At 41.6% G+C, this 27,178-nt stretch overlaps 1 protein-coding gene across 3 annotated transcripts in view; it reads right to left on the minus strand.

Moving 5' to 3' along the window:
- GRIA1 (glutamate ionotropic receptor AMPA type subunit 1) overlaps window positions 1-27,178 on the minus strand; it is a 316,539-nt gene that overhangs the window by 19,927 nt on the left and 269,434 nt on the right. For all 3 annotated transcript variants that reach the window (XM_003276553.2, XM_003276554.2, XM_030826132.1), the window contains exon 13: window positions 24,254-24,501. In XM_003276553.2, coding sequence (XP_003276601.1) covers window positions 24,254-24,501 — 248 coding nt within the window. The remainder of the gene's footprint in view (window positions 1-24,253; window positions 24,502-27,178) is intronic.

A 27,178-nucleotide genomic window follows, 5' to 3' on the forward strand; every position in this document is an offset into this window, starting at 1 on the left:
GTAGACATAGAAAGAGAGATATAAAAACATGATTGGCATTCTATTAATCAAGTCACATAAAGAAACAATAAGGCAAATTTCAGGAAAACCTAAGAAGCAGAAGAGGACAGAGTCAGATTAAGATGTAATTAAACACTTCAGACGTTTCAGGACAGAGGAAAACAGATTCATCAGAAGGCCATGGTTGAGTCATTTTCCTGAGGCTTTCAGAACAATCTCACTTCATTTACATGACTGCTGTTTAGGCTTAAAAGAGAAAGGCAGTGAGGATCATGAAACTTTTAGTTGGAATCACCATGCTTAACAGTTGACAGCTTTGGAGGACCACAGACACCTGCTCCAATAAGTCAAGTTAGTATTCAGCAAATCCCAAGGCAGGAGTTTCTGGCCACATCAATGACAACATGTACGTATAACATATCCAGGGCCATCTGCAAGGGCCAAGGGAGTCTATCTAAATTTCTCTATGGACAACTCACTTGCCCTCTGAGACTCTGTTCAAGTGTGACTTATAAGGGTTTATGTGCTGGGCCCATTGGTGCATGAGCCATAGGCTGGAACAATTTTGTTGGCTGAGTTTGCCACCTCATCCTTCAACACCTAACGTAGTTCTTTAGACAAGGAGTTGACCATCTTTCAGGACGTAACATGCCTCATCTTCTATTTATCTACTTTCTCCTAAGGATTACTCTGATGATGGTATCACCTTAATTTGAGGCCCAATGTTTACTTAACTTAGGTCAGATGGGTTCACAGACCATCATGAGGCAGTAATAGGATGAAGGAGGATGTCCCCAGTGGTAGGTGGCAAGGAGCACTGATGGAAGGCAAATAAGCCATCAAACCCAGACTGCTCCCCATGGCCTGACCCTTTTACTATTATGAATCCCAGGTGCCTGTTCCATTCCACTGCTGAATGTAGAGAGTTGACAGAGCAAACATTTTTATTTTCATTGTTTTCATTATTTGTTTGTTTTTAAAAGAGCTGAACCTTGGCTATTTGGTGACTCTAGTGTTATCAGAAGCATGTTGATCCCTCCCTGGGAAACACTTTTGACTCACAGCAGCTCTGTTTACTATAACCATTACCTTTTATTTATGCTTGTCAGTCACTGGGCAGCTAACTAGACTGTGGCATATGGATCCCTGAAGGCAAGGACAGAGACTCCAAATGCTGGTTTGCTGTCTGAAAAGGAGTTCATATTTATGATTTCGCTTACCCCACATTGGGATTTTAAATGTGGCAATTTTCAAGCTGGGAAAACAATTTCCATTAACACATCCCAGAAATGCACCCTTTAGTCTTTTAGATACCTTTATGGGCCAGTACTCCTCTCTCTCTCTCTGTCTTTCTCTCTCTCTCTGTTTCTTCTTCTCTCCACTCTCTTCCTCTCAAAAGAAAGAAAGGAGAGAGAGAGAAAGACAGAAAGAAGGGAAGAAAGGAAGAAAGCAAGCCAAAATGGTCTTTGTGCCTGAATAACACACAAAGGGTATTTTTCCTGAGAGAGGCTCAATGCTAGGGTAAGTAGATAGCTACTGCCTATGTTTTGTTACCTTTCCTTCTCTTGTCTCCTCTACCTCTCTGTTTTAAGGGAATGTATGTAGAAAGACTCAAAGTGGGAGAGGAAGGGGTATCAGTGCAGGGACAAAAGGGAACTGGGCACAGCAAAGGAAGGTATAGGGATCAACTAAAAGAGAGAACAAAGGTTGGGGTTCCCAAGGTTCTAATTCTCATTTTTGCTGTGAACTATAAGACCACTCTTCTGTATTAGAAATAAAGTCCTCACTGTTCCACTCAGGCAAATAATCCTGTTTGGGATCAATAGTGTGAAGAAGTGTTTAGAGAAAGTAGACGGTCCTCACAGAGCATCTCCCACAATGGGTAAGGTAGGAGGAATTTATATCCTACATTGATGGGCTCATGATTTCACAATCAGGTCCAACAAAGAACTGTCTAAAAAGGCATTTAATTAAATTTCACCTCAAAATGTTCCCCTTTCTGGAAGATTCTCTGGACTTGACTTTATCTCTTATGCTACAATGTTGTTCTAGCTCATTGGTGTGTTGGCTGGGTCTCCTCAAACAGATGATTAGTTCCCTGGAGCTATGTTCTCTGTGATTTTAGATCCTTCCCTGAAACATTTAGTATGGGATATTCCATGCAGTGTAAGAGTACAACATTTATTACAGCATGCTCCATGCTGTGTACTTTTTTTTTTTTGCCAATGAAGAAATGAATGGCCAAAATCTAAATGCAATATCACCTACGTATCTATAACCTATGTGTCTCAGTTATTTGGTAAACTCACCTATCTAGAACACAATAGAAAAGGACCAGAAAGTGAGCAAAGAAAATGCACAGGGCTATAAGGTGATTGTTGTAGCTAATATTTATTTCACTGAGGGCCTATTGTGGGCCAGGCATTGTATTAAGCACTTTACATGCTTTATTTCATTTAATCCTTATATCTCTGTTTGGTTGTCATCTTTACTACTTCTGTTTTACAGATAAATACTTAACTTGCCCCAGGCTGTCACTCAGCTCTGTGTGACTAAAGCCCATGCATATAACCATTGTGCTTCACACTGAGTGCAGGTGGGGTACTGTATGATCCTTGCCTGTGCTCACTTAGACCTTCCCCACCCCCCACTACTCAGTCCTTTTTAAACTTTTACTTTGCACACAGTTGTAATACCCAAGAATCTCCATTTTCTAAGCCCAAGCAGAATACAGTCAGCAAATAAGAAAAGCCTCATCTTATGCCATTTCATAAGATGTTAATTCACAACTTGACAACAAGGAAGGAGTCAAACCAGGATTTTTCTTTTCTTTTCTATTAATTTTTTTTTTTTTTTTTTTTTGGAGAGATGAGGTCTCACTATGTTGCCCAGGATGGTCTCTAACTCCTGGCCTCAAGCAATCCTCCGGCCTCAGCCTCCCAAAGTGCTAGGATACAGGCATGAGCCACATTGCCTGGTCTTCTTCTTCTTTTTTTTTTTAAGGAGACAAAAATGATGGTGCTAAAAGAATGGTGGCCTGGGCTGGGCGCGGTGGCTCACGCCTGTAATCCCAGCACTTTGGGAGGTCGAGGCGGGCAGATCACGAGGTGAGGATATTGAGACCATCCTGGCTAACATGGTGAAACCCCATCTCTACTAAAAATACAAAAAATTAGCCGGGCGTGGTGGCAGGCCCCTGTAGTCCCAGCTACTTGGGAGGCTGAGGCAGGAGACTGGCGTGAACCCCGGGGGATGGAGCCTGCAGTGAGCCGAGATCATGCCACTGCACTCCAGCCTGGGCGACAGCAAGACTCCGTCTCAAAAAAAAAAAAAAAGTGGTGGCCTGGGGGCGATTCTGGTTCTGGAAAACTGCCCTGTGATATTTGCCCTCCAGCAGATTCACTGTATTCTAATCCAATGCCATTGATTATTGGTCATGATAGAGTTATCCAGAAAAGGTTGTATTTCACATGTTCAAAACAAAAGTTAAAGATGTGAATTTGATTAAAAAATATTTCCTTTATAAAATATAAAGTCTCCAAGGCCAGGAACCTTGGAAAATCTGGGGGTCTGGGATAGCAGAGGCTATCCCTTAGCCTAGCAGTAGTTTCTAGATACCTAGTTTTCACGGATGAGAAAAAAATAAAGTGGGTGTGGGAGGACCAACATAGGTGTGTGTTAAATGTTAACTTGACTAAGTAGAAATGTTTAAAGAGAACAACTACCATCTGTTGGCAACTTCCTTTTATAGAAGTAAAGATGCTCAAATAATCAAAGAAATAGGAAGGACAACATTAAAGAATAAAAGGAAGTCTTCAGGTTGAATGAATTTAGACACATTGCTGTTATTTTCCTCATTTTACCTCACGCTGGTGAGAACTTTGTCTTGGGCAAGCAGTGACTGGTCCACAGACTGGTGTTTGGAAGATGGCTGTTCTAGAAAAATCAATGTCTTTCAATTGGCTAGATTTGGGGTTCAGTTTTGCATTTTCATCATGCCTACCTAGGAACAACTCATTAAGGTCAGTGTGGAATGTTTTGTTCTCTTCCTCAAGGTTCAAGTGGAGCTCACCAACTGTTTCTCAAGCCAGTGTTCATGTGTCTTGGTCGCAGAAATAGGCACAAGAGGACCAACTTCAGTGGTACCTGGTTAATATCATTATTGTTATTTTTATGAGGAAAGGATTTTGGGGAAAATCTTTAAACTTGGGTTATAGTTGGTTAGCAAAGTAAGGCCATCTTTCTATTATAAAAATTGCCAGTTTTCCTGGTGCTAAATTATGAAGGGAATATGTTAAGTTCTTTTATGAGACCAATTCTGATGGACCAGAAAATTATCTTTTTAATAAAAGGAGAGTTATGAAAAATAAGAGTTTTAGTGACTTATTAAGAATGCTTGAATATGCAAATAAGAGATTGGTAATTTTTTGTCTCGAAAAAATTAAAACAGAATGGGATGAACCTCAAAGACTAAAATGTCTTCAGAGAATATGTGGGTATTCCAGGCTAGTGAGTGTTCCTTTTGTTATAAACTTCTTCCAAATGCGTTATTCTCCTACCTGCCTCCTGTGGCTTCAGATTTTCCACTTGCCATCCGGGACCATCTCTGGGGTTAGCCTTCCTCTGAATGAGAATCCCTGGTACTGGGAAATTCTCATTGCAACTAACTACAACTAGCCCTAGGCTAATCTATGTCAGCCATCTGAGCTTCAGTGTCTCCACCTGTCAAATGGGATAATAGAAGTTCCAACTCAGAATTATCAAATGGACTATCAATGAGCTATTTCGTGAAATGACTTAGCTACTACTATTGGTGATAAATAACAACAACAACAACAATATTATTATGATTACCATCGAACTGAGCATCTGAATTAAGTCAGGAGACCTGAGTTTAAATCTTAGCCCCAGCACTTATGGTGTGCCATTAGGTAAATCAGTAAACTTCTCTAAGCCTCAGATTCCTATGTGTAAAAGAGATTATAACATATGCTGGGCCCATAATAGAAGCTCAGCAAATACTCGTTAGCTCTAACTTACCTAGGATAAGAGGTGTGGAAAAGCAAAAGATGGCACAACATATGGATTAAGCTCTAGATTTTACCTGGAAATGATTTTACAGACTAACAAAAAAGATTCCTGAGATTATTTTCTTTCTCCTGAAAGTGGAAGTCAGTTGCCCACTGCAGTTAATTAGATATTCTTCATGGATTAGTGTTAATTAAGTTTGGCCTTACATATTTTAAAGAAATGTCTAAATAAAATGACTTGGAAATTGTTTTAGTTTCACGAGCTCAGGATGCTGTTGATAATTATATATATACAAATTATCATGTATATACACAACATATATATTTATATATATCATATATGTAGGATATATATACAATATCAAAAGAGGTATTAGAATCATACAAAGGAAGGTGATGGTCTTCCATTATGAACTTGTCCCATCTCCTTTGGAATCTGGCACTCATTATTAGACAACAATTTTAAGAAACAATAACAAACTGGAGTGTGTCAAGAGATCAATTACCAGAATGATGTGGATACATCTGGAAACATCACATGTGTGGAATGACATTGAAGCAGGTGTGATTTAGGGCAAATATAAGAATTGTCTTCAAATATCTGAAGGATTAATTTAGAGAATTTAGAGAAAATTATACTATGGGTTCCTAATGTGGAGAACTATGACCAATAGGCAAAAGTCATGGAGGACATTTGAGTCAATATGGAAAAGAAATGACAATAGAGCCAAAGGAAATGGAATTGGCTGTCTTAAGAGGAAACCCATGGAGAGGAGGCATTCAGAAAGAGACTAGATGGTTATTTGTTATGATTTTATAGAAGGGACATCTACATTGAGTGGGAAACCATAATACTTCGCCATAAACCCACTTTAATAACCATGAATATAGCTGAGCAGTTACTATGTGCTAGCACCACGAGAGGTCCTAGGTATATACTAATGCGTAAGACAAACATGGTTCATGCCCTAGTGAGGCTTACAGTCTAATTGGAGAAACAGGCAATAAGAGAAAATATGAAGTGTTATAAAGGAAACAAAAGGTGAAATGACAGAAAATGTCAGAGGTGGTCAGGAAACATGGGTCTGAGGAAGTGACATTTAAGCGGAGACTAGAGGGAGAAGAGGGTTGGGTGATAAAAGATCACATTCTTATGGGGAGATGATGTTGGAGAGGCTGACAGGGACTCTGCAGGCCAGGATTTAGCATTTTATTCTGAGATTGGAGGGTCTTAGCCAGAGAATGACAGACCCTTTTAAACCAAGTTAATAAGTTCTCCCAATGCAGGGAGGAGAAGGGACTAAAGAGAGGCAAGTGGGGAAACGTGGAAGCCAATGAGAAGGCTAGTGGAGGAGCCCAGGCAAGACTGAATTAAGGATTGGAAAGAAGAGAGGTTGTACATTCAGGATACATTTTGAGCAAGGGAGATAAATTGGCTATGGGGGATTGAAGGAAAGATTCGAGCTGATTTTTCCCTTGAGATTGTGTAGACTGAGGAATCATTTGTGGAGATGAGACAGACTAAAAAGAGATGGATTTGGGAGAAGCCCAAGAGTTCAGCTCTGGATGCACTAATTTTTTTTTTTTTTTTTTTTTTGAGAAGGAGTCTTGCTCTGTCGCTCAGGCTGGAGTGCAGTGGTGTGATCTCAGCTCACTGCAAGCTCCGCCTCCTGGGTTCACACCATTTTCCTGCCTCAGCCTCCCAAGTAGCTGGGACTACAGGCACCCGCCACCACGCCTGGCTAATTTTTTGTATTTTTAGTAGAGATGGGGTTTCACTGTGTTAGCCAAGATGGTCTTGATTTCCTGACCTCATGATCTGCCCACCTCAGCCTCCCAAAGTGGATGCACTAAATTTAAGATGCCTGTTAGATGTCCAGGTGGAGAGTCAGTTTTCTGGGAAGAGGTGAATCTGGAAGTCAAAGGAGATGGTCAAGCTGAAGACATAAACTTAAGTCTATAAATTGACTAATAAAACAGACCTGCGAGGACCATCAGCCAAAATTTTGTAAAGGGTTCATATACAGATGGCTATAACAATTACTTACTTGAATAAACAACCTCTAGTGGAACTTTTCTTATGCTAAATCCTGTGCCTGGCACTGAGCAAAGTAAACAAACATAAAGCAAACAATCAAACAAAAAAAGAATTAGGCATGGTTCTAATTTGGCAAAGTTAGAGTCATCCGAAAATTCCAAGATTCAGAGAGATGTTCAGCATAAGGGAGATGATGGTTGTGGGTCACCAGGGGATGAAACCAAGGCTGTAGTCACTGACATGGTGACATGCATGGCATTTAGTCCCCAAGAGCGCCAAAGAGCAAAAAGAATCCTCAAATGCCTGAGCCCTGACATTCAGCCACTGGAACTGGTAGGTCCAGGGGAGCATTCTAAATATTGAATTATTTTTGGAACTCTTGGGGAGGAAAGACTTGGTACTCTAAAGATTTCTAGGATGAACTTGTGCACATTAACGTCCAATATATCCAGCCTTGTGCTCTAAAGAAACTCAATTATCATATACTTGCAGGGAAATTAAAGTTCGAAAAAAGCAGCCAAGGGAGATATTTCAGATGGTTTTAAATGTGTCTCAACTTACAAAAGGCAAAGGACAGAATGTTGGGCTTCAATTCTGTAGCAATTGTCTACACTTCCACTTTTGCCTTCGAAACCTTGAGTTTAAGTATCTGAGGAGTGTTGGATGAAATGACCTTTGGAATTCTGCCCAGCCTATGATAATATGCTTTGCTTCTCCTCCCACAGAGGGAATTTCTGATTTAATCAGACCAGGCTGCTGGGCATCCTACTTTCTCAACCAGTGTGCCTCTGCCTGCTCCTGTGTGCTTGCTTCTTGCTGTTCTCCTTAACTTCTCTTTTAAGACCTGGTTGCTCTGCAATGCTCCCCATATTTTCCTGGAATCTGCCCTTGAGCACTTCATTTCTCATTGACCTTTCCTTTAAACTTGCCTGGCATCTAGCAGGCAGTTCACTGCATCGTCTACTACTATTTGATGTGTATTGGTCTTAGTCTTCAACTTGATTATAAGGCCTTCAGAGTAAAGAGTTAGTGTCTTTGGGTCAACACTTCAAACATTTATGAAGATCAATCAAGTGTTAAGCATCGTAGGTATTTACTAGGAATAATAACTTGAACAAGTTGTAAACCTGTTCCTTTAAGGACCATGCAATCTAGTATGTGAGGCAGAAACGTTTCTCAATAGTTCATGAAAGACTGTATCAGATTTTAAAATAAAGGGTTATGGAAGCACCAAAAGAGGAGAAAGGTGAATTCTGACAGTGGGTGGAAGTTAGAAAACCTTTAGGGAGTGTTCTGTGAAAAGGGCGAAGTCCCCACCTGGAGAGTGTAGTCATGATGAGGGGAACTTCGGAGAGCTGAGGTTAGAACAGCTGACAGAGTCCTAATCATGAACTTCCTTGAATGCTACACTAGAACATCAACACTTTACCCATGGGCAAGGGAGATACGGGAGGTTTTTAAGCAGAGAGAGGCCTCAGACCAGCAGCCCATCTACACTCAGCAGAGTGAATGATACAGTCAGTTCTAAGCAAATATATATCAACTAACTGAAAAATATAACGGCTCATATGAGAGGAAGAGACAAGGTTGAAAATTTTTACCCTGGATCCAGGGATCATGGAGATAGTGGGCCACTTCAAAGCAAGCAGGACTCACATGGAAACTTGAGGTTGGTTGTCAGTGGAAGAGGAATTAGAGTTATTCTCTGAGATGCCAGAGGGCAGAATTAGATCAGGGAGACAAAGCCACAGGGACACAGATTGCTGCTTGGTATGATGGCAAACTTGGAATTATTAGCACCCTCTGGTAATTGCTACTTGAAAAGTATGATTTGTTGGGACATTGTTCATAGGACAACTGTTTGTCAGGAATAACATGGAGGAAATTCACGAGCTAGATAAAAAGCTGGGATTAAATCAGTGGTTCCCAAACGGCTCATCCAATGAGCTGGAACTGGTTTGTGATAGTTTTCGCTCATCAATGGGAAAAGCAGGAAAGAGAAGGATTGTGTAGTGAGTTTTCAGGACGTTGGACTTTTCCATTTAAAGGACAGACCTTTGTTTGTAATTGTTTCCTTCATTTTTAGTGTTAACACATTCCTTCTGTTATTAAATGATATTAATGAGAGATGGTAATTTTTTTGTTTCCTTTGTCTTTTCCTAGCAATATAAAATATTGTCAAGTATCCACACTTTACCATTTTATTTTTTTGTAATTTTACTGGTACATGATATTTGTAGTTTGGGAATCACTGGGATTGAGGGGAAGGGCCTTCACGGAACTCTGTATCCACCCTCAAGAGGGGAGAGCAGGTATTGATGAGTAAAGTTTAAACACATTTATGGGGGCTATTTAGGGTGAGAATTTGCTTGCACTGGATTAAGGGTCAGTGCACAAGTGAGCATGGTCCTTCTAACTCTTCCTTCCATGGGGCTTGAGGGTTCAGGGGTGCAGAGTCCTCCCTCTGTGAAGAAGGTCCAGTTCACCTTTTCCTCCTTTCTCTTTTTACACTTCTCCCTGAACTAAGCAATCTTCCACAGTCCCTCACACATAGGCCTGTGAAGGATAAAAAACCATTTCAAGGGGATGACAGAGAAACCTTCTCTGGGTGGATTTTTCTGCCTCTTTTCCAAGGCCAAGCCAGGGTTCTTTTGCTGGGAGTGGGGACCAGAGCCTCAGTAGGAACCAAAGCTCATTTACCCTGCCACTGCCGAGGAAAAGCATGGCTGAATTTAGGCAGGACTAGTACTGGTGGGCCTGGGTCCTGGATGCACTCTCTTAATGGCTTCCTTTGGACAATGGTCTCAAAGTCCTCCTCTGTCTTTAGTCCAGTCTGTGACATCACTGGCTGTGTGGGCCATTTAAGGTAAACTGACTGGGCAGACAGCTGAGACCCCATAGGACTCTGCTGACTCAGTAGGTTGGGGTGATGAGTGAACTGGGAGAGGCTATCCAGTGACCAAGCAGAAGAAAATAGTTAGTGGGGTTATATTAGGGGCCTCAATTAAAATGCAGACATCCCTGGGTTCCTTAAGGAATACAGGTAGGATCAAATTTCCCTTCACACCTGACCATTCCAGATGGTGTTCCCCTCTTGAGTATACTCAAGGAACAGAGAGTTCTGCGATCTTATGAGAAGAAATGCTGGTCAGGCGGTGAGTCAGCAGAAGACAGAGGCTTTGTTTTTGGTTTCTGACTGTACAAATGACACAAATGAATTTTTCTTTTCAAGCAAACGGTATATACAGAGTGCTCACTTAATCACCCCATGCTGGGTGGAGGAAAGAGTCTGAAGGCTTGATTTGAGTTCCTCATTCATCTCTGATCAAATTATATGACATGTCATGTAACTACAGCTAGGGTAACCAGCTGTCCCAGTTTTCCTGGGACAGTCTTGGTTTTTGCACCCAAAGTTCCACATCCTGGAAACCCCCTCAATCCTGAGCAAACCAGGGTGGTTGATGACCCTAACTGTACCTCAGTTTTCCCATTTGTAAAACGGGAATAATTGCATGCTCCTGCCCCAGCTGCCTGTAGTGTGGGGAGTAAATGAGGTGACAGATGGGAAAGTGCTTTGAGAGTAATTCTGGACAAATTCAGGTGGCTGGATTGGACTAGGTAGCATGACTAAAGCTCACCTCTGCATTGGCACATGCGCTACCTAGGACACTTCACCACTTTGTGGAATCCTTGTCATCTTACAAGCTTCTGATGTGTGTTGTTCTCTGCAAATATTCCTGCAGCGACTCAAGGCAGAATGGACTGAGCCTTCTCGTCCCACTGTACTTGCATGTTTTATCACAGCAAACTCATCATTCCCTTACCCATCTCCACTCATCTAATCTGAGCTCTGTTGGCAGGAACCCTGCACACTGCACAATAGCTAACACAGTAGCTGCTTCATAAATGTTTGTTGAATGAAAGAGTACTTTTTAATTTCTGAGATAAACCATAGGGGTTACTTGAACCCCTGAAAACTGCACGGCAGTTTTAAATGTGCAAATATTTATTTCTGGACCTGTAACTTTCTTCAGGGTTCTGTGAAGAAACCTGGTTAAGATCAGTGGATACAGCCCAGAGACCTGGATACGGATCTGAAATCTGGCTCCTCCAGCAGGAATTCTAGAGACAGCAAGCATTTCTAAGGCATGTGTGATGCCTAGCCCACCCCATATTGTGAGAAGCAGGTGTCAACAGTTCATTTGCAGTGCACAGTAAACCACATCTGGTCCTGTAATGCAGAAGCATTTGTCAGCAGCAGCAGGCACACAGGTCTGTGTCAGATACCTTGGAGATGCTTGACAAAAGGTAACAGAGGGAATGAATGAAGGTCCCCCCACAATTAATGGAGGGAGTGGAAACACTATTCAGTACAAGAGCCAGCTCACTGGTCTCATCTCAGCCACCCCTGCTTCAATGAAAGGAAGAAAAGCTGGGCCAATTCTAAGGACTGCGTGAACAGGATGCAGGGGAGGCCAGCAGGTCCATTATTTTCTTGCGGACTTTTAAATACACAGGGTCACAATGCTGGAGAATTCTCCCCTTCAGTGACAGAGAATGGCTCCTGAGGAAGAGAAGAAAACTCTGCTCCTGCAGGTCTCCCACCTCCAGCCTGACCCTGCTGGCACTCTCTCTTCTTCCTCTCCCTTTCCACTACCACCTCCAGCCCCTTATCTCTTGCAGCTCCACTGTATCTCTCATTTATAATGGGATTCCATGAGAGGTTTTGTTTGAGGAAGTGATTCCCTGCTGAAAACAGCAACAACAAAGATTGAAAAAGAATGCATGAATCACCTTCCCTTCACTCCTGTATGGTACGCTTGCGGTGGCTTTTCCTGAAATACTTTCCTTCCTATCTTCCTCCTGGCTGTTCTCTCTACTGGTTAAGGAACTGTTCAGGGAATGCTGCCTCCTCCTGGAGGCCTTCCTAGAGCTTTCACCCTGGGGATGGGCAAGATATTAATTCTTAACTGCATGTTTTCCTCACTGTGCCTTGTTTATTTATCTATTTATTTTTATGGTACTTCCCGTCTCCTTTATATTAGCATTAGTTGTTAGTGGGTTGTGCCTTCTCTTTATCCTTCTCTCTTAAATGTGATCACTACTAAAAAAATTGTATAGTTTATATAAAGATTGAGATTTCTAGTTTCTTTTGAAAAATGAGAATATGTGACAACATTCCTACATGTCAACATTAGACTGGAACGAGTGGAGGCTGTCCCATCTAGATAAGACACATACCCCTGTTCACTAGTCTTCATCATTTCCCATGATATTGCTGAGGTTCAGTGTCAGCTTTCATTTATAGCATTGTGTAATTGATAAGAGCATAGACTCTGAACTCGGACTATCTGGGTTCAAATTCTGGCTCTGCCACTTACTTGCTGTGTGAACTTTGACAAGTTAATTAGTCTCTCAGTGCCACTGATTCATTATCTGTAAAATGAGATTATTAATAGTACTTACTTCATTGGGTTCTTGTGAGGATTACATAAATTAGGAAATGCATATGAGAATTTAGAGATTGCTTGCTATAGATAGCAAGTGCTCAATAAATATTAACTATAATTATTATTTACCATAGTGTTTGCACTGTGGATTTGTTTCTTAGAGAAATATTGTCTGTACTCATGACTTTATTAAAAATGAGAAAACCACATAGGATTTACCCCTGGCCCATTTTACTTATCTTCTTTACCTGGCCCTGGGGTGTCTGAGGTTGCGGTCCCTGCTCTAGATGATGAATCTTGGAAGTGCTAATGTCATAGTTTATTCATCCTTGTTTCCCTTAAGAGTACTGACTTGGCATTTTGAAAATACTATACTTGGAATGTTGGTAGAATTAAATTTCATAACCATGGTCATGTACTTGCCTTTGTTGCCTTTAGGATGTTTATTAGTAATGGCCAAAGAGACCTACAATTTGTCAGTTGGTTTAATTTGTGTTATGTGGTCTATGTAGTAGGACTAGTAATTCCTGATTCTCCATGAATCAGACAGACCAGGCACAGCAATTGATTTGATTATGTGCTCAGAAAGTCACCATGTACATCGAAGTTGGCTGGGTAGGAACTGGTCTATGTGATAAACAATCAGCAGGGGTTTCCTGCATGCTAAATTCTCTGCTAGATTCTCTGGGAGAGTTGGCCTTTGTTTCGTTGACCTGGAAATATGGGTGGAGGGCAGAAGGAATCAATACAAGCAAAGATACAGGAGTGGGGGAAAGTTGTGTTTGTGGGCCACAGGGAGACTGGCTTGACTAATGCAACTTTTTTTTTTTTATTATTCCTCTAAAGGAATAAATTTTATTCCCATGGGAATAAAGAATATGATTAAGAGGTCATTGTGCTCTTTGTTTACTAGATGTTTGTTCTGAGGAAGGATGAATAATATATGCAAATTTCCCTGCCTGATTTTCTTTGTTTGGGGACTCTGCTGGTTTACTGTGTGAGAGGAAGTTGGTTCCTTTGGTTAGGATTCACCTGGGCTTTTGCCCCTTTCACTCTGAGGAACAGGCTGATTAGATATGATTGTTAAGCCATGATCTTAGCCTGTGGGACCATTCACAAAACGTTACAGGGACAGATGGCTGGGAATTTCTCAGCAGGCGTTCGGCTCAGGGCTACCCCTTATTCCTTCCTTTCTGCCTGCCCTCCGAGACTGGGCTTCTCAGACACTGGAACTTTCTACCTTCAGGCATATAGATGAATGCAGTGTGGCTGTTAGCTGAACATTTGGTATTCTGAAATTTCTGCCATATTGCAATGGTAACAATCCCAGTGTGGGCTAGCCCAGAGAAGGCAATCACCACTAATTTGGGTCAGATACTCACACAAACAGAAGAGATGGTGAGTGTGGAGGGCCGAAAGGGAAGGAGAACGGGGGGATAATCGTGGATTCATATTCAAGAACTCCTCATACACCATGAACTCTTCATAAGGGATTCATTGTATTCACAAGACAATCTTGTGAATCTTATAGGAAGATCTCAATTGGAAGATGAGAAAATTAAGCTTCAAAGACATTAAATAAGGATAATTAACACTTGTCAGTCATTTTACTATGTGCCAGGCACTGTGCTAAATGCTTTGTATTATCGCATCTAACCACACTTAACAACCAGGGAAATAAATGCCAGAGTTACCTCCAGTTTTTTACGTTTGGTGAAAACTAAGTCTTAAGGAGATGAAGTCACTTGTCCAAGAAACAGTTGTTATTAACTAGCAGACCTGGGATTCATACCAGTCTTGACTTCAGGGTCATACTGCAGCTTGCTACTTTCTCAAGATCACATGGGTCGTAAATGCGGGAGGCAGAATTTGAATTCAGGTCTCAGGAACACCAAAACACATTTGCTTTCCAAACCCATAAGCCCCAAGTGGCAGAGCTGAGACAGATATCCAATCCATCTCTTTCCTGGTCTTCCTTTGTATTACAGCAGCTGCCTTCGTAGAAAACGCAAAAGACCTAACAAGTCTGAAATTAAGTTGCTGATGGGAGGGAGAGAGAGGAAAAAAAGAGATGCTATTTTTGACAAAGGCAGCCTCTTAAAAGAAAGCAACATACAATTTGTATATCAGCAGGAGGAGCAGTGCTTCAGCGGGCAAATCACAGCCTGCACTGAGCTGCTGTTCTCACCTAGGTAAAGGCCAGTCATTTCCCTTATTTATCTTCCCAGATACACCCCTGCCACCTCGCTTTCACCACCTTCCTCCACTCTCTCTTTAATGTGTTGCTTTGCCATTTATGAGCTTCTCAATCAGGCATTATAAAATGGAGCTCTAGGCTGGGCATGGTGGCTCATGCCTGTAATCCTAGCACTTTGGGAGGCCAAGGCGGATGGATCATGAGGTCAGGAGTTTGAGACCAGCCTGGCTAACATGGTGAAACCCCGTCTTTACTAAAAATGCAAAATTAGCCTGGTGTGGTGGTGCACGGCTGTAATCCCAGCTACTTGGGAGGCTGAGGCAGGAAAATCACTTGAACCTCCGGGAGGCGGAGGTTGCAGTGAGCCGAGATTGCGCCATTGCACTCTAGCCTGGGCAAAAAGAGTGAAACTCCATCTCAAAAATAAATAAATAAATAAAAAATGAGCTCTAATTAGAGTTAGTGCCCATTTGTCTTTGTGATTTCACCAGAATCCTCCAAAACAAATAAGCAGCGTGGATCTGCAGCCTAGCCTAGTGCTTCAAGACAGAGTGTGTGGTTTGTGGAGGCCCCCTGACATCTCATGTCCCCTGATGTTTTCCCTGGATGTTTTGAGGATGCCACCTTTTAAGGCAGTGATGCGTGTCTCGATTAGCACAGAGGTGGGCTGTGGAAAGAATGAGGATTTCAGAGTCAGGGTTTGTACCTAAGCTCTGTTCCACAAATCACTTTGAGAACCTGAGTAAAGCATTACCCTCTGAATCTTAGTTTTTTAAACTATGAAAGGGAAATGATAGTATCTAAATCAAAAGGTGAGGGAAGGATTAATGTATGACCATCACAGGGCACTGAATGCGTTGCCCAGCACATCAGTGGTATAAAATTAATGTAAGGCTCCCCTACCCCACCCTCTAAACTTATGGCACAATTGGTTTAAAATGACCTGTTTTACATTGCTGAAAGAAACAAAAAAACATATAGAATTTTCAGGAGCATAAAAATCTTTAGGGATGTTTTTGGTTCAATCTGTCATGGGCAAGCAGGGGAACCTTAATCAGATGTACAGTTTTGCATTTTTATGTAGTTATAGGGTAAGATATCCACCTGTGGTATGGCTCGGATCCTGGAGAGGTTCCTTATCCCCCACAAATACAAATGTTGCAGAGTCAAGCAAGCATTCCCTAGGGAATTCAAATAGAGCAGAAAGCAAGCTATTTCCGTTATGAAACCTGTTTTCTTATTTGTATGTTGGTTGGGTAGGACCAATGCTATTTGTGTGTGTGCATGTGTGTGTGTGTGTGTGTGGTGGGGGGTGGGGATTAAATAATCTTTATTATCTGAATAATCATCCCTTCTTCATAATTTCCCTCCTTACATCTTTGAGAGGGCATTCTTGCCTAATGGGTGAGAAGAGGTCTGGAATCACGTTGAATCATATGATGAAGATGAAAACAATATTACCTCCACAGTGTTGTTAGGATTAAATAAGATAATGCTAATCACTTCTTAGGAGTGCCTGAGATGAGTCAGTGTTCAATAATGTTAACAACAAGTCTTATCACCACCCCTAAAATGCTAAATAAAGCGCTTGCCACTCCTTTGTCTGGACTTTTGCACCAGACTAGAGCACCAGTCTCTTAGGAAGCTTTCTCGGTACTCTCTATAATGCATCCCACGTGTCTTGACCTGAGAAAGCTTCTGAATTGATGCAGCTCTCCTTTGCAAACCTCCAGTCTCTATTGAAATACACACACACACACACACACACACACACACACACACTCTCTCTCTCTCTCTCTCTCTCTCTCTCTCTGCCTCCCTCCTTCCTTTGTCTCTCCTTCCCAACCTTCCTCCCATTTTTTTCTATCTCCCCTTTTGTCCCCCCATTTCCTCCCTCTCTTCCTTTCTCTCCAGCTCTTCTGAGGATGCAAGTGAATCCAGCCTCTCCACTTAGAGGGCTTTGTCTCTGATCAGGCCCGACCTGGGTCACAGAGTTCATGGGGTTGCCATGACAACAAGCATCCCTGGCTACCCATCAGGAGGCAAGGACCAATTGAAAGGGACTGTCATTTCCCTGGGACACACTGTATTTATCAGCAGCAGCAGGCTCTGCACCAGTACTCTACTATGGGAAGATAGGCTGTTACTTGTGAGGGTGGGAGGGAGGGAGAAAAAGAAATATTAGGGCTTTATTTTTTAGCATGTTCTCTGTGGGGGAGGACCACAAATTGTTCTCAGAGACATTTTATTTCTAATGCAGCCAGTGTGTGTGAGGGGGATGAGGGTGGGGTTCATGTGCATTTCTGATGAACACAGTTGGTTTTACAAAAAAGAAAAAAATAAGTTCTTTGGCTCAAAAGTGACTTTTTAGTAGGTCTAACGGGAGGAAGAGGGGGTAGAAAATGAACACTAATAAGTATCCTCTGTAACAGGCACTTCATGCTATTTCATCAGATCATTAATGCAGCTGCACAAAATTATTATTCCAATTTTTCAGATAAGAAGACAGACATTTATGAAGTTCTAGTGACTTACCCAGTGAGGTCAAACTCTGGCAAGGTAACGGGCCTTATACTTGAGTGGAGGTGATCTGACTCCAGGAATTGGGGTTGTGAACCATTCCATGAGGATTCCTGGTCACCCCCCATCATATTCATCCCCCTGTTCCTTCAGAGCCTCCTCCTCATGTTCTGCCTCCTCAGACCACTAGCACATCGCCTCCCTGACCTCTTCTAGCCCTCGTTCCCAGAGTGGACTGCTGTTTACTTAGAACAGGGGCACCTGGGGGACTTGTTCAAATTGCACATTCCTGGATCTGCAAAATCAGAAGTCTCAAGGATTAGAATCTAGGAAGGGGCATTTTAAACCAGCTCCCCTAGGTAATTTTGATACACACTGAAGTTGGGAAGGGCTCTTTAGAGCAATCGACTCAATGCCACACAAAAAAGCACTTGCTTATTTGTTTCCCAATTATTTTCTGGGTCAATGTGATTCTCTAAAAGAAGAGACCTCTCTGTGGCCTTCTGCAACACTCAGGTTAGCGTTAGGCAAAAAAAGGATTCCAGAGAAGGCCTACTGCACTGCATGGAAGATACAAGCATGTTTTATCGTCCCAGTGTGGGGGATGAACAACAGTCCCTGAAAGTGACAGCCTTCCCTACAAAACCTTGGTGATACCTCTTCCTGACTCACAGCCTTAACCACCCTCCTTTTCTTTAGCCGGATGCCAATATACACAAGCAACTTTTGCTAGATATTTTCCAGCACAGGGTTGTGTGAAGAGAGAAAAAATATACTCAATGGGAATGCCGGTGAGGCTAAAATGGTGATTAGCAATTTTGAGCTCATGTCATATGAAAAAATTGATAAAGGCCAGATATAGTCAATGTAGCAGGGAGTAAGTAAAGGTGATCAACGACCTTCATCATTCTTGCTGGTGTGCTGGAAAGCTTGTGTCCTTTCCAGGAATTCCTTTCTTAATCAGGTAGCCATTTCAGAGGTAAAACTGAGGTGGCAGCAATTATTCTGTTTGGGAGGTAAATCCCATATCTTTCCATTTTCTGTCCTTGCCAAAATCAGTTTGTACCCAGTCAAGCCTTAGGCAGGAGCACAAAAGCCCCAGAAAGCTTACGTAACAGACTTCTTTTCCAAACTTCCCAGCTTTAAAGTGAAGGATATGACTAGTGATGAACATAGAGCCCACCACTTCTCCCACGTGTCTGCATCCCATTGTAACTCATGACCAGATTCATTATCTCCTACCAAGATGACCACAACAGCTTTCTAAATGACTTCCTTGCCTGTGATCCTCCTCTCTCTCATGCGCATTGCAAACCACTGCCACGGTAATCTCCAGGAGCCTGTCTGATCAGGTCCCTCCCTGTCAATGACCTTCAGTGGCTCCTACTGACATAGTAAAACATGCAGAGACATTTGAGATTCTTCACAATATGACCACAGCCAATCACTCCTACCTATTAATGAATTCTCTGGTTAAAGTGGACCCCTTGTTGTTCCTGAAAACAAGCCCCATGTTTTTTTTTCCATTTCTGCATTTGTTCTCTTTTCCCCTTCAGCCCCTAATATGAAGCATCCTCTCCCCACTTCCCATCTATCACAATTCTTCCACCATTCTTCCGCAATTCTTCCACCATTGCAAATCCTCCCATTCAAATGTTGACTCTCCTCCTTTTTTTTTTTTTTTTGAGTGTTTCTGGCTCTCTTATGGCATTAGTAGGATAATAGGTATCTATATAATTCTGCTCATGAGCTGTACTTGATGATGCATTATTTAAGCACTGGGATTGCATCTCTCACCGCCATGCCCTGCAGCATTATGCACAGTGCTTTGTGTGAGAAGGTATTTGGAAACCAATCAGTGAAGCTAAATGGAAAGCACAGAGAGTGGGTCTCAGACCTTCCTGGGTGCCCATTACCCGGTAAGCTGCAGGGTGAAGCTGTGCTGCACTCCTGCCCCCTTGGCCCATACATCTGGCATAAACAAGACACATGACAGAAGACAAAAATGTCATGATCACAGAGACCAAAGAAGACTCCATGTAACCACAGTCACAGTTAAAGATCAGACTTTGACCAATGTCCTGATTAGGGTCTAACTCTTAGCAAATCCGTTAAACTCCTGGTAGGTAGTTTGTGAAAGAGAATCATCAGGTGACATTTTAACTGAGGCCAATCTGGTGTGGATTCTTTCTTGGGTTGATAAAACATGGGCTATGCCCCCTTACTTAGGAAAGTTGAACACATCAAAGGAAGTATTCATCATAATAAAGAAAAGACATTTCAGTTTAGGCTAGCAAGATACATTAAGTTGGCACCAAAAGGGCCAGTAGATCATAATTAGTGGATTTACCAATTGCCTTTCCCTAATGAGTGACATTGGCTGCATAGGTCTTTATCTACAACCTTAGGGCTTGTGAAACAACAGCCCCTCTCCCACCCCCAAACATGCAGTGACAGCCAACAAACAGCATCTGTTTCAAAGAAACACCACCTGTCCAAATGGAAAATCAAGGATTGAACCACCTTGCTTCATCAGAGTATTTGTTTCCAGAGCAGAAGAAACAAACAAACAAACAAAAGCCCCATTCTGTCACTAACACAGCTTTTTAACACTCTATGGGGACGATGGCCTGGCTTCTGCCAAGTAGACTTGGCAAGTTTTGGAGTAACATTTGGGCCTTAGATGTCAGTTCTCTGATCTTCTGAAGCATAACTGGGTGATCTGTCTTGGAGAAATCTGGAGCTTATTCTAGGCAGGCTGTAAGAGAGTGAATGCCCCACAGGCACAGTGAAGTCTGGCTTTATGGAGAGCAAGTAGTGGAGGAGGATGGCCAGGAAGGTCCTCTCTTGATATAAGTACAGGCAGTAAGCCTGGAGGACATCTGCCTGTGAAAGCTGCAAAAACGCTATCTTTGATTGGGCTGAAGAGAAGTTTATAATAATACCTAGAACAAACTCAAGCACTTTTTTTGTAGTGTAAACACTTCCAAAGAGTTTGCAGCCTTGTGAGTAGTTAAACAGTCCTTTAAAAAAGTATTTTTTATGATTCAAAATAATTTGAACAAAACTGGATTTCTTCTGCCAGGTTATATTTAAGCATATATCAGCCCCTCTTCAATGGGTCCAAAGGAAGCACAAATGTCTTTACTCTTCTCCTTACTGTCCACCTCTGTCATGCAGAATGGTTTCCTGGGATCAAGTCAGTGGATCTAGGATTGCTGGAGCAGGCACATGTGTTTGTGGTATTTGGTTTGCCATAACTCTTTGGAGTTTGACCATGTCTTGGGTCAAATGGCATCATATGGGGTGTGAAAAAGAGTTATAATGGAAACCTGGCCGGAGTGTGTGTGTGTGTGGCGGGGAGGGGGTTGGGGCATGGGAGAGGCGTGGTTGCTCATATTTTCTGCAACCATTCTTCAATGGTGTGTTTTGTGGAACCTCTATATTATTGGTTGCTAGCAATTTCCCTTTTAATGCACAGATGAGAAGCAGAATCCCATTAAGGGTAGAAGAACTTTCCTAGGCCAGACACCTGAGGCCCTTTTAGGACGAGCGTTACTCTTTCATTTTTGAATCAGGAATTATCATGGCCCCATGACTACCATCAAGTTTGCACTGGAGAGAAAGGAGCACTGTGGGAAGACAGGAGCATATGATCATCAGTTGGGTGTTCTTGACTTGCAGTTCAGTCATCAGTGATCTGTATTTGAAACATGCTGCTTTTTCATTTCTCTCTCCTTTTCTCTTGCTCTCTTTTTTGAAATCAATAAATGGCTTGTTATATGTTTACAGAGATGTATGCAAAAGAATTAGTTTTTTCTTTATTATGAAGCAGAATTATTTTCATCGTTTGTTCCAGAAAGTGTCTTTCAGCAAGCAAATCCATAAAAGCAGGGTTACTCCTCAAAGGAATGGTGCTGGGTGTGTTTAAGTCAGTGTCCATTATCACCTTTTGCCTTCAGAGTGGTGAGTGGTTGCTCTGGATTTCAAAGGTCTGGTTTTAATTCCCAAGTTGGTGGTTATTTGGCCCATGTGAATAGGTGCGAAGAACGTGGCCCAAGTCCAGTCCCCTGCCTTTAATGGTGCTGTCATTCATAAAGCCCAGTGCAGCATTAGAGTGAGTTACAGCCATAGGCTCTGAAGTCAGACTGCCAGGGCTTGAAATCTGGCTTCTACCTTATTAGCTATGTCAACCTGATCAGGCAACTTAACTCTTACTCTGTTTCCTCATCTGTAAAATGGAAATAATTGTACTTCATAGGCATGTAGCAAGGGTTATAAGAGATAATGCATGTACCACGATGAGTGGCGCTTTATAGGCACTGACTCGATGATGGTTTTTGTTATAGTGGAAAGTCATTTGAGTGCCAAATGGCCTGAGTTTTAGGTTCATGTCACTCCGGTATTTCTAGTATCAGGAAATATTCAGTATTTCCTGAGTTGTTACCTTGTTCCAGGAAACTGTGTGTGGGATGGGATGACAGAGTTACTCTATTGATTGGACAAATTATGTTATGTGTCTGTGCTTTGTTTTCTTAACTTCACATCCATGTATTTATGTGGATGTCCTTGACTCACGAAATCTTCAGTAAATTGTAATATTGTGATATCACTGATGTTCCTGGAACTATAAAAACTCATTCTCTACTTCGAGTCTTTCTAGGTTGATGATCAATAAGTTTCTGAGATAAAAGCCTCTTCCTTGTCAAACACTATCATCTGAATCCCCTTTGAACTTGCTCAAACTTGTAAAGTCTTTTAGATTCAACCAGGCAAAAACACATGGCTGATAAATACCAGACCATTTGATTTTTCTTCATTAGTTCATATTCAATTATGTCTACACTTCTCTAGGTATCTTTATTCTCTCAATTTTCAGATAATTACTTAAAGTTCTTCAAAGTATTTTCATTCCTCTTTGAATAAAGACAAAATTCTTTATAAAATTCTTCCCCACCTCATCCTCCAATCTCAGCTTAAACATTTCTCCTCTGTATTATTACCTGTGTTCCAAGAACACTTAGTGGCTTTTGGTTAATCGACTGTGCAATGATTTCTTGCCTTAGAATTTTTGCACATGCTGTTTATTCTGCCTCAACTACTCTTTTCTTCCCTTCTCCTCACTTCACTTAGTTGACTCCTATTAATCTGTCAAACTGCAGCTTGAAAAAAACATCCTTGGACCTGTCTTCTCAGCCATGCCCCACTCATCCTGCAGACCAAATTGAACCTTTTTATATCTGGGTGCTTTGAGATCTTCTTTTTGTCTTAATTGTTCTGCTTTCAATTGAATCAGCTGCTGATTTTTATCTATTTATTATGCTTAAGACTGATTTTCAAATCTGAGGATTTATGCTTTCCATAAATTCTAGAAAATTTCTTTAAAATATTGCCTCCACTTCATTCTCTCTTGTCTCTGTCTGGAACTCACAGCAGACTCAATTTTTTTCTTTTTCATGTCTCTTAAACTCTTTGTTACATTTTCTTTTCATCTTTCTGTGTGTTATTCTGGAGAATGTCCTTTGATTCCCCCTCCCCCCCGCCACCTCTGATGTTTTTGATTACTTTTATGTTTTTAGTTGTACTGTTAATTGTTGCTCATGTAGATTGTCACATAATTTATAACTTTGCCTTGCTTAGCGTAGTCCCAGAATAATAAGCTTATGTTTTTAGTTCTAGTTTTTATTTTTTTCTTTTTGATCCTAGGAATTTCTTAACTTGCATTTAAAAGGCTATTTGTTATATCTTATCCAGCATATCTCGTTGTTTCATAGTGAGAATTTTGTTCTGCTGCATTGCAGGAAGTAGATGTCCTCTAGGTCCCCTTTTATAGACTGTCCTAGTATCTATTAGAATTGTCATTAAACATTAATTATTTTTTAATGTCTGTCTCTCCTGCAAGAATGTAGTGGTATGGGGACAGGGACTATGTCTGTCTTGTTCAAAATTGTAGCTCCAGCTACTAGCCCAGTCCCCAGAACAATGTTGGGGCTTAGTATTATTAAGATAAATGAATAAAGTGGAGGCAGAGGTGGACCCGGATGTCATATCCAGATGGGTTAGGAATCCCTCTCCATCATTTTGCAAACTTTATTAATCCTTCTTACCCTTCCTGAAATGCAACTCTTCCCCCAAATGATTTAATCCTTCTGTAATTGACATAATGTCTCATAGGTGACTTCACAGTGTGCTGTTTTCAGTGACCTTCAGCATAAATTATACCATTTGAACTCACAACCACTTCAGACCTAGGAAGGGCTGGGCCAATTATTCTCCCTCTACAGATGAGGAAACTGAGGGCTGGAAGATGATATGTTTTACCTTTTGTAAGACAGTCAGAATTAAATCTAGGTATTGTGACTCCACATCTACAGGACTCTTCCTCAGCTGCTGAGAATGAATATCAGGATTTCTTTTCGTGAAAGTAAAGTCCACTGTGCTTCTTTACCAAACTGTCTATATCTTGCTAAATAAATCAGTCTCTAGATAAGAATAGGTGCTACAATTAATTTGGTGCTATTCATTAGATGCTATTTCGATTTCCACAGCCAGAGTCTCAGGACTCGAAAGATTTGATTTTTCATTTGGACAACGTGTTTATGTTTCTTTTGAGACAAACATTATAAACCACCTTCTGTCAAAGAATTCAGGTTGCTGGAGAACTCTGTTCATAGCATTGTTGGATGCAGGGGTGTCTGGTAAAGGATGGGGTGTTACAGATCACACGACAAAAGCACAAGTTTCATTGATGTTTCACACATTTGGAGGAGGAAGGTGAGGCATGGGGAAGAACACATGGGCAGTGACAGTCACAGCAAGCTGAGGCCCCCAGGTCAGTTTCCAACCTCAGGGCTGAAGATCTTGGGTGGCTGGAATCTTTCAGGCCCATAGGTGTTGAAGAAGAGCCCCCTTGACAGCTTGCATTGTGGCATTGGAGCCTTGTAGCAGACACAGAAGCTTCATTCCTGAGATAGGGAGGGGAGAGGGAGTACCAAGGAAGCAAATCTTGGCTACTTACCTCAGGGCAGACCCCTTCGGTGTTGCAATGCCATAGCCTTTGGAATCCAAGTTACCTCCCACCTTCATGGTGTCACAGGGTTTCCGCTGCTCAATGTACTCATTCATGGTGGACTCCAGGAGGTAGGCATATTTGCCTTTGGATTTCCTCACTCGAATCATCCCCTCCTCTGTGGTCCGCACAAAAACTGATGGCTCTGCTGACTTCATGTATGTCCACATCTTCTCAAACACGGCAATTTTAGACCTCTGGTAGGGACAGAAACAAAGCTGGAATTAAGTGCGCTTGGAATTGGGGTCGGCGCACACATTAATGAAGAGCTGAGTGTAGCTTGATCACACATTCATGAGTGAGATTAGCTCAGGAAGAAACAAATTATGAGTGATTGCAAAATAAGAGGCTTTAATTAGTACCAGTAGGTTCCAAAGTACAAATATCTTGCAAATTCAGAGTGAACAGAATAGCTCAGAATCTTTTAATTACTTCTGAGTAATTATATTCCTCCTAAACAAGGGGAGAATTAAGAAACTGGGGCCCTGCCTGACTTTTAAATACATTAAAGGACCTATCTATTGTTCAATAAGGCCATATTTATACTAACCAGAAGAAATAGAAAGCTGAATATCAGTGGAATCTGATTTCATTATTGGAAGAAAACACTGAAGAATTTCTGGATCATGGGTAGCCAAGTTCTAGTCATCCTATATTGTAAGACCTGTCCTCAGATTGTATTAGGTCGCTGCAAAAGTAATTGAGGTTTTTTGCCATTACTTTTGATGGCAAAAAACCTCAATTACTTTTGCACCAATCTAATATATTGTTGTCTAATAAAGCTAATAACTTGGGACCAAATATTGTCATCTGCTTACATTTAAAAACCTTCCAAATATGGCCCACCTGCCTTCCGTATTTCCCCCTAAACTCACCTTGGGCCTTCTCCCCTTCGGGACTTTGCTTGGACTGTTTATTCTACTTGAGATGCTGGTTCTGTCTAACCAAATCCTTGTTTCATAGAACAGAATAAATCCTATGTATTTGGAGTCCACCTCAGTTCCAAAGGCAATGATTTTTAGACTGTAGTAGGCACCATTATCATGTACATTGATTGTAAAAATGCATATTCCCTAGCTCTAAATCTAGAGATTCTGATTCAGCAATCCTGAGGTGGGACCTAGAATACATCTTTTTTAGGAATTGTCCCCAACAGGTGATTCTGATCTGTATGGCCTGCATGGCCCTCACTTTGAGAAACAGTATTTTGAGGGCTGATACTCCTATGGGACACACTGCTGGGGGCACTCACTGGATGGCCAGGCTAGACTGCTAGGATTGCAAGTCATCTCTCCTTGTATGTAGGTCTCAAGTATGTGGAAGCTACCTGAGGGAATGTTTTCCCTCCTGTGGGACCTTCACAGGGTCTGAGTACCTGGCACATGGTAGGCCCTTAGTCAGGGCCCATGACCCAGGACCATGATCAAACTTCTCATCTAGCATACTGTTTCTAAATGGTGACCTTTTCCCAAAGGGTAGGTGTATTTTAGGGATACTAAAGTCTGGCTATTACAAATGTTTTCTAAATGGACAAGTGTTAAATACATGTAACGGACTACTTTTTAAAAATAGCTGTTGCTAGAGTCATATATTCTATATAATTCAGTTGTTAATATATAGATTTCAGATTTATTTAATATAAAATTATCATTATACGTGCAGCATATCACTTTTTTCTGTATACAAGTATCAGGTTTGTTTCCTTGATATTAGTGCACGTCACGTGTTGGTAAGATATTGATCTACAATTGTCATTTGAGCCAGCTGATCAATAAAGACATTTGGGGCCCAGGAAAATCATAGATCTTGAGGGAAAAGTAATGGAAATAGTTGCTATTAAAACTTCAGTTTTAATAGCCTATAATTAGGTAAACTATATCACTCGTTTTACAGTCTGGTTTACAATTTGGAAAGGACACTGGACTGGCTGTGAGGAGCCCTGGATATCAGTCTTAGTTCTGCTTCTCACTCATGGTTTTGTTTATGGAGAATCCCTTCTCTTTGGGCCTTAGTTTCCCCATCCATTCCATAGGGAGTTTGGGCATTATAATCTTTAAGTCCCCAGCTAGCTTGAAGTATCTGATTCTTTACCTGAAGATACATCATTCAAGCAACAATGTCAATGTGAGAAAGAAGAAGAAAGAAGGGAGAAAAGGGAGGGAGGATTCCAAGGTTAGGGGAGGAAATACCCAGAACTAATCATAAGGTCTGCCAATGTATTTAATATTCTGTCACAGGAAACAGGAAAATGTATAAATTCAGCTGTGACCAGATTTGCCCATAATCTTCCAGGCACAAATCAACAAAACACTCAGCAGGGCAATTGCAAGATGCAATTTGACCTGACAAGATGGACACAGCAGGGAACTGGGCTGTTGACAGGCAGAGCTGAGGAACCTTCTGGGCAACAGTATGCAGAAAATTAATATGTCCTCTCAGCCTCACCCCAGTGCCCCAAATGTTAAGGCTGTGCACACAGACACTCGGGGTGAACTATCAGGAAAATCTAATCTCCAGGAATGTGAAGGTAGCATGAGTGGCAGGGAAGATTGGAAGCGTACTCAGGGTATTTGTTCTTGGATCTCTCTTATCATCCGCAGCTCCCATGACCCTTCATACATCTTAATTAAATCGTCGATGGAGGATTAAGCATCTCTGGGCTGGGGCTGCCAAGAAGCTCTGGGCTGTCATGGGGATAAGAAGCCAGCTTTTTCAGAGACTGGAGTAGAAGAATTCTTATCTCACTATTCTCTCCTTCTGCCTTGTGGGGGTCGTAGGTGACCTTATCTCCCCACCCTCCAAACTACTGGTGGGATAATTATCCAAGGTCAGAGTCACAGAGATGGAAAGGCTTATGCATGGGTCATATCTTGG

Source organism: Nomascus leucogenys, chromosome 2 (genome assembly GCF_006542625.1).
Source record: "Nomascus leucogenys isolate Asia chromosome 2, Asia_NLE_v1, whole genome shotgun sequence".
NCBI classification, from domain to species: domain Eukaryota; kingdom Metazoa; phylum Chordata; class Mammalia; order Primates; family Hylobatidae; genus Nomascus; species Nomascus leucogenys.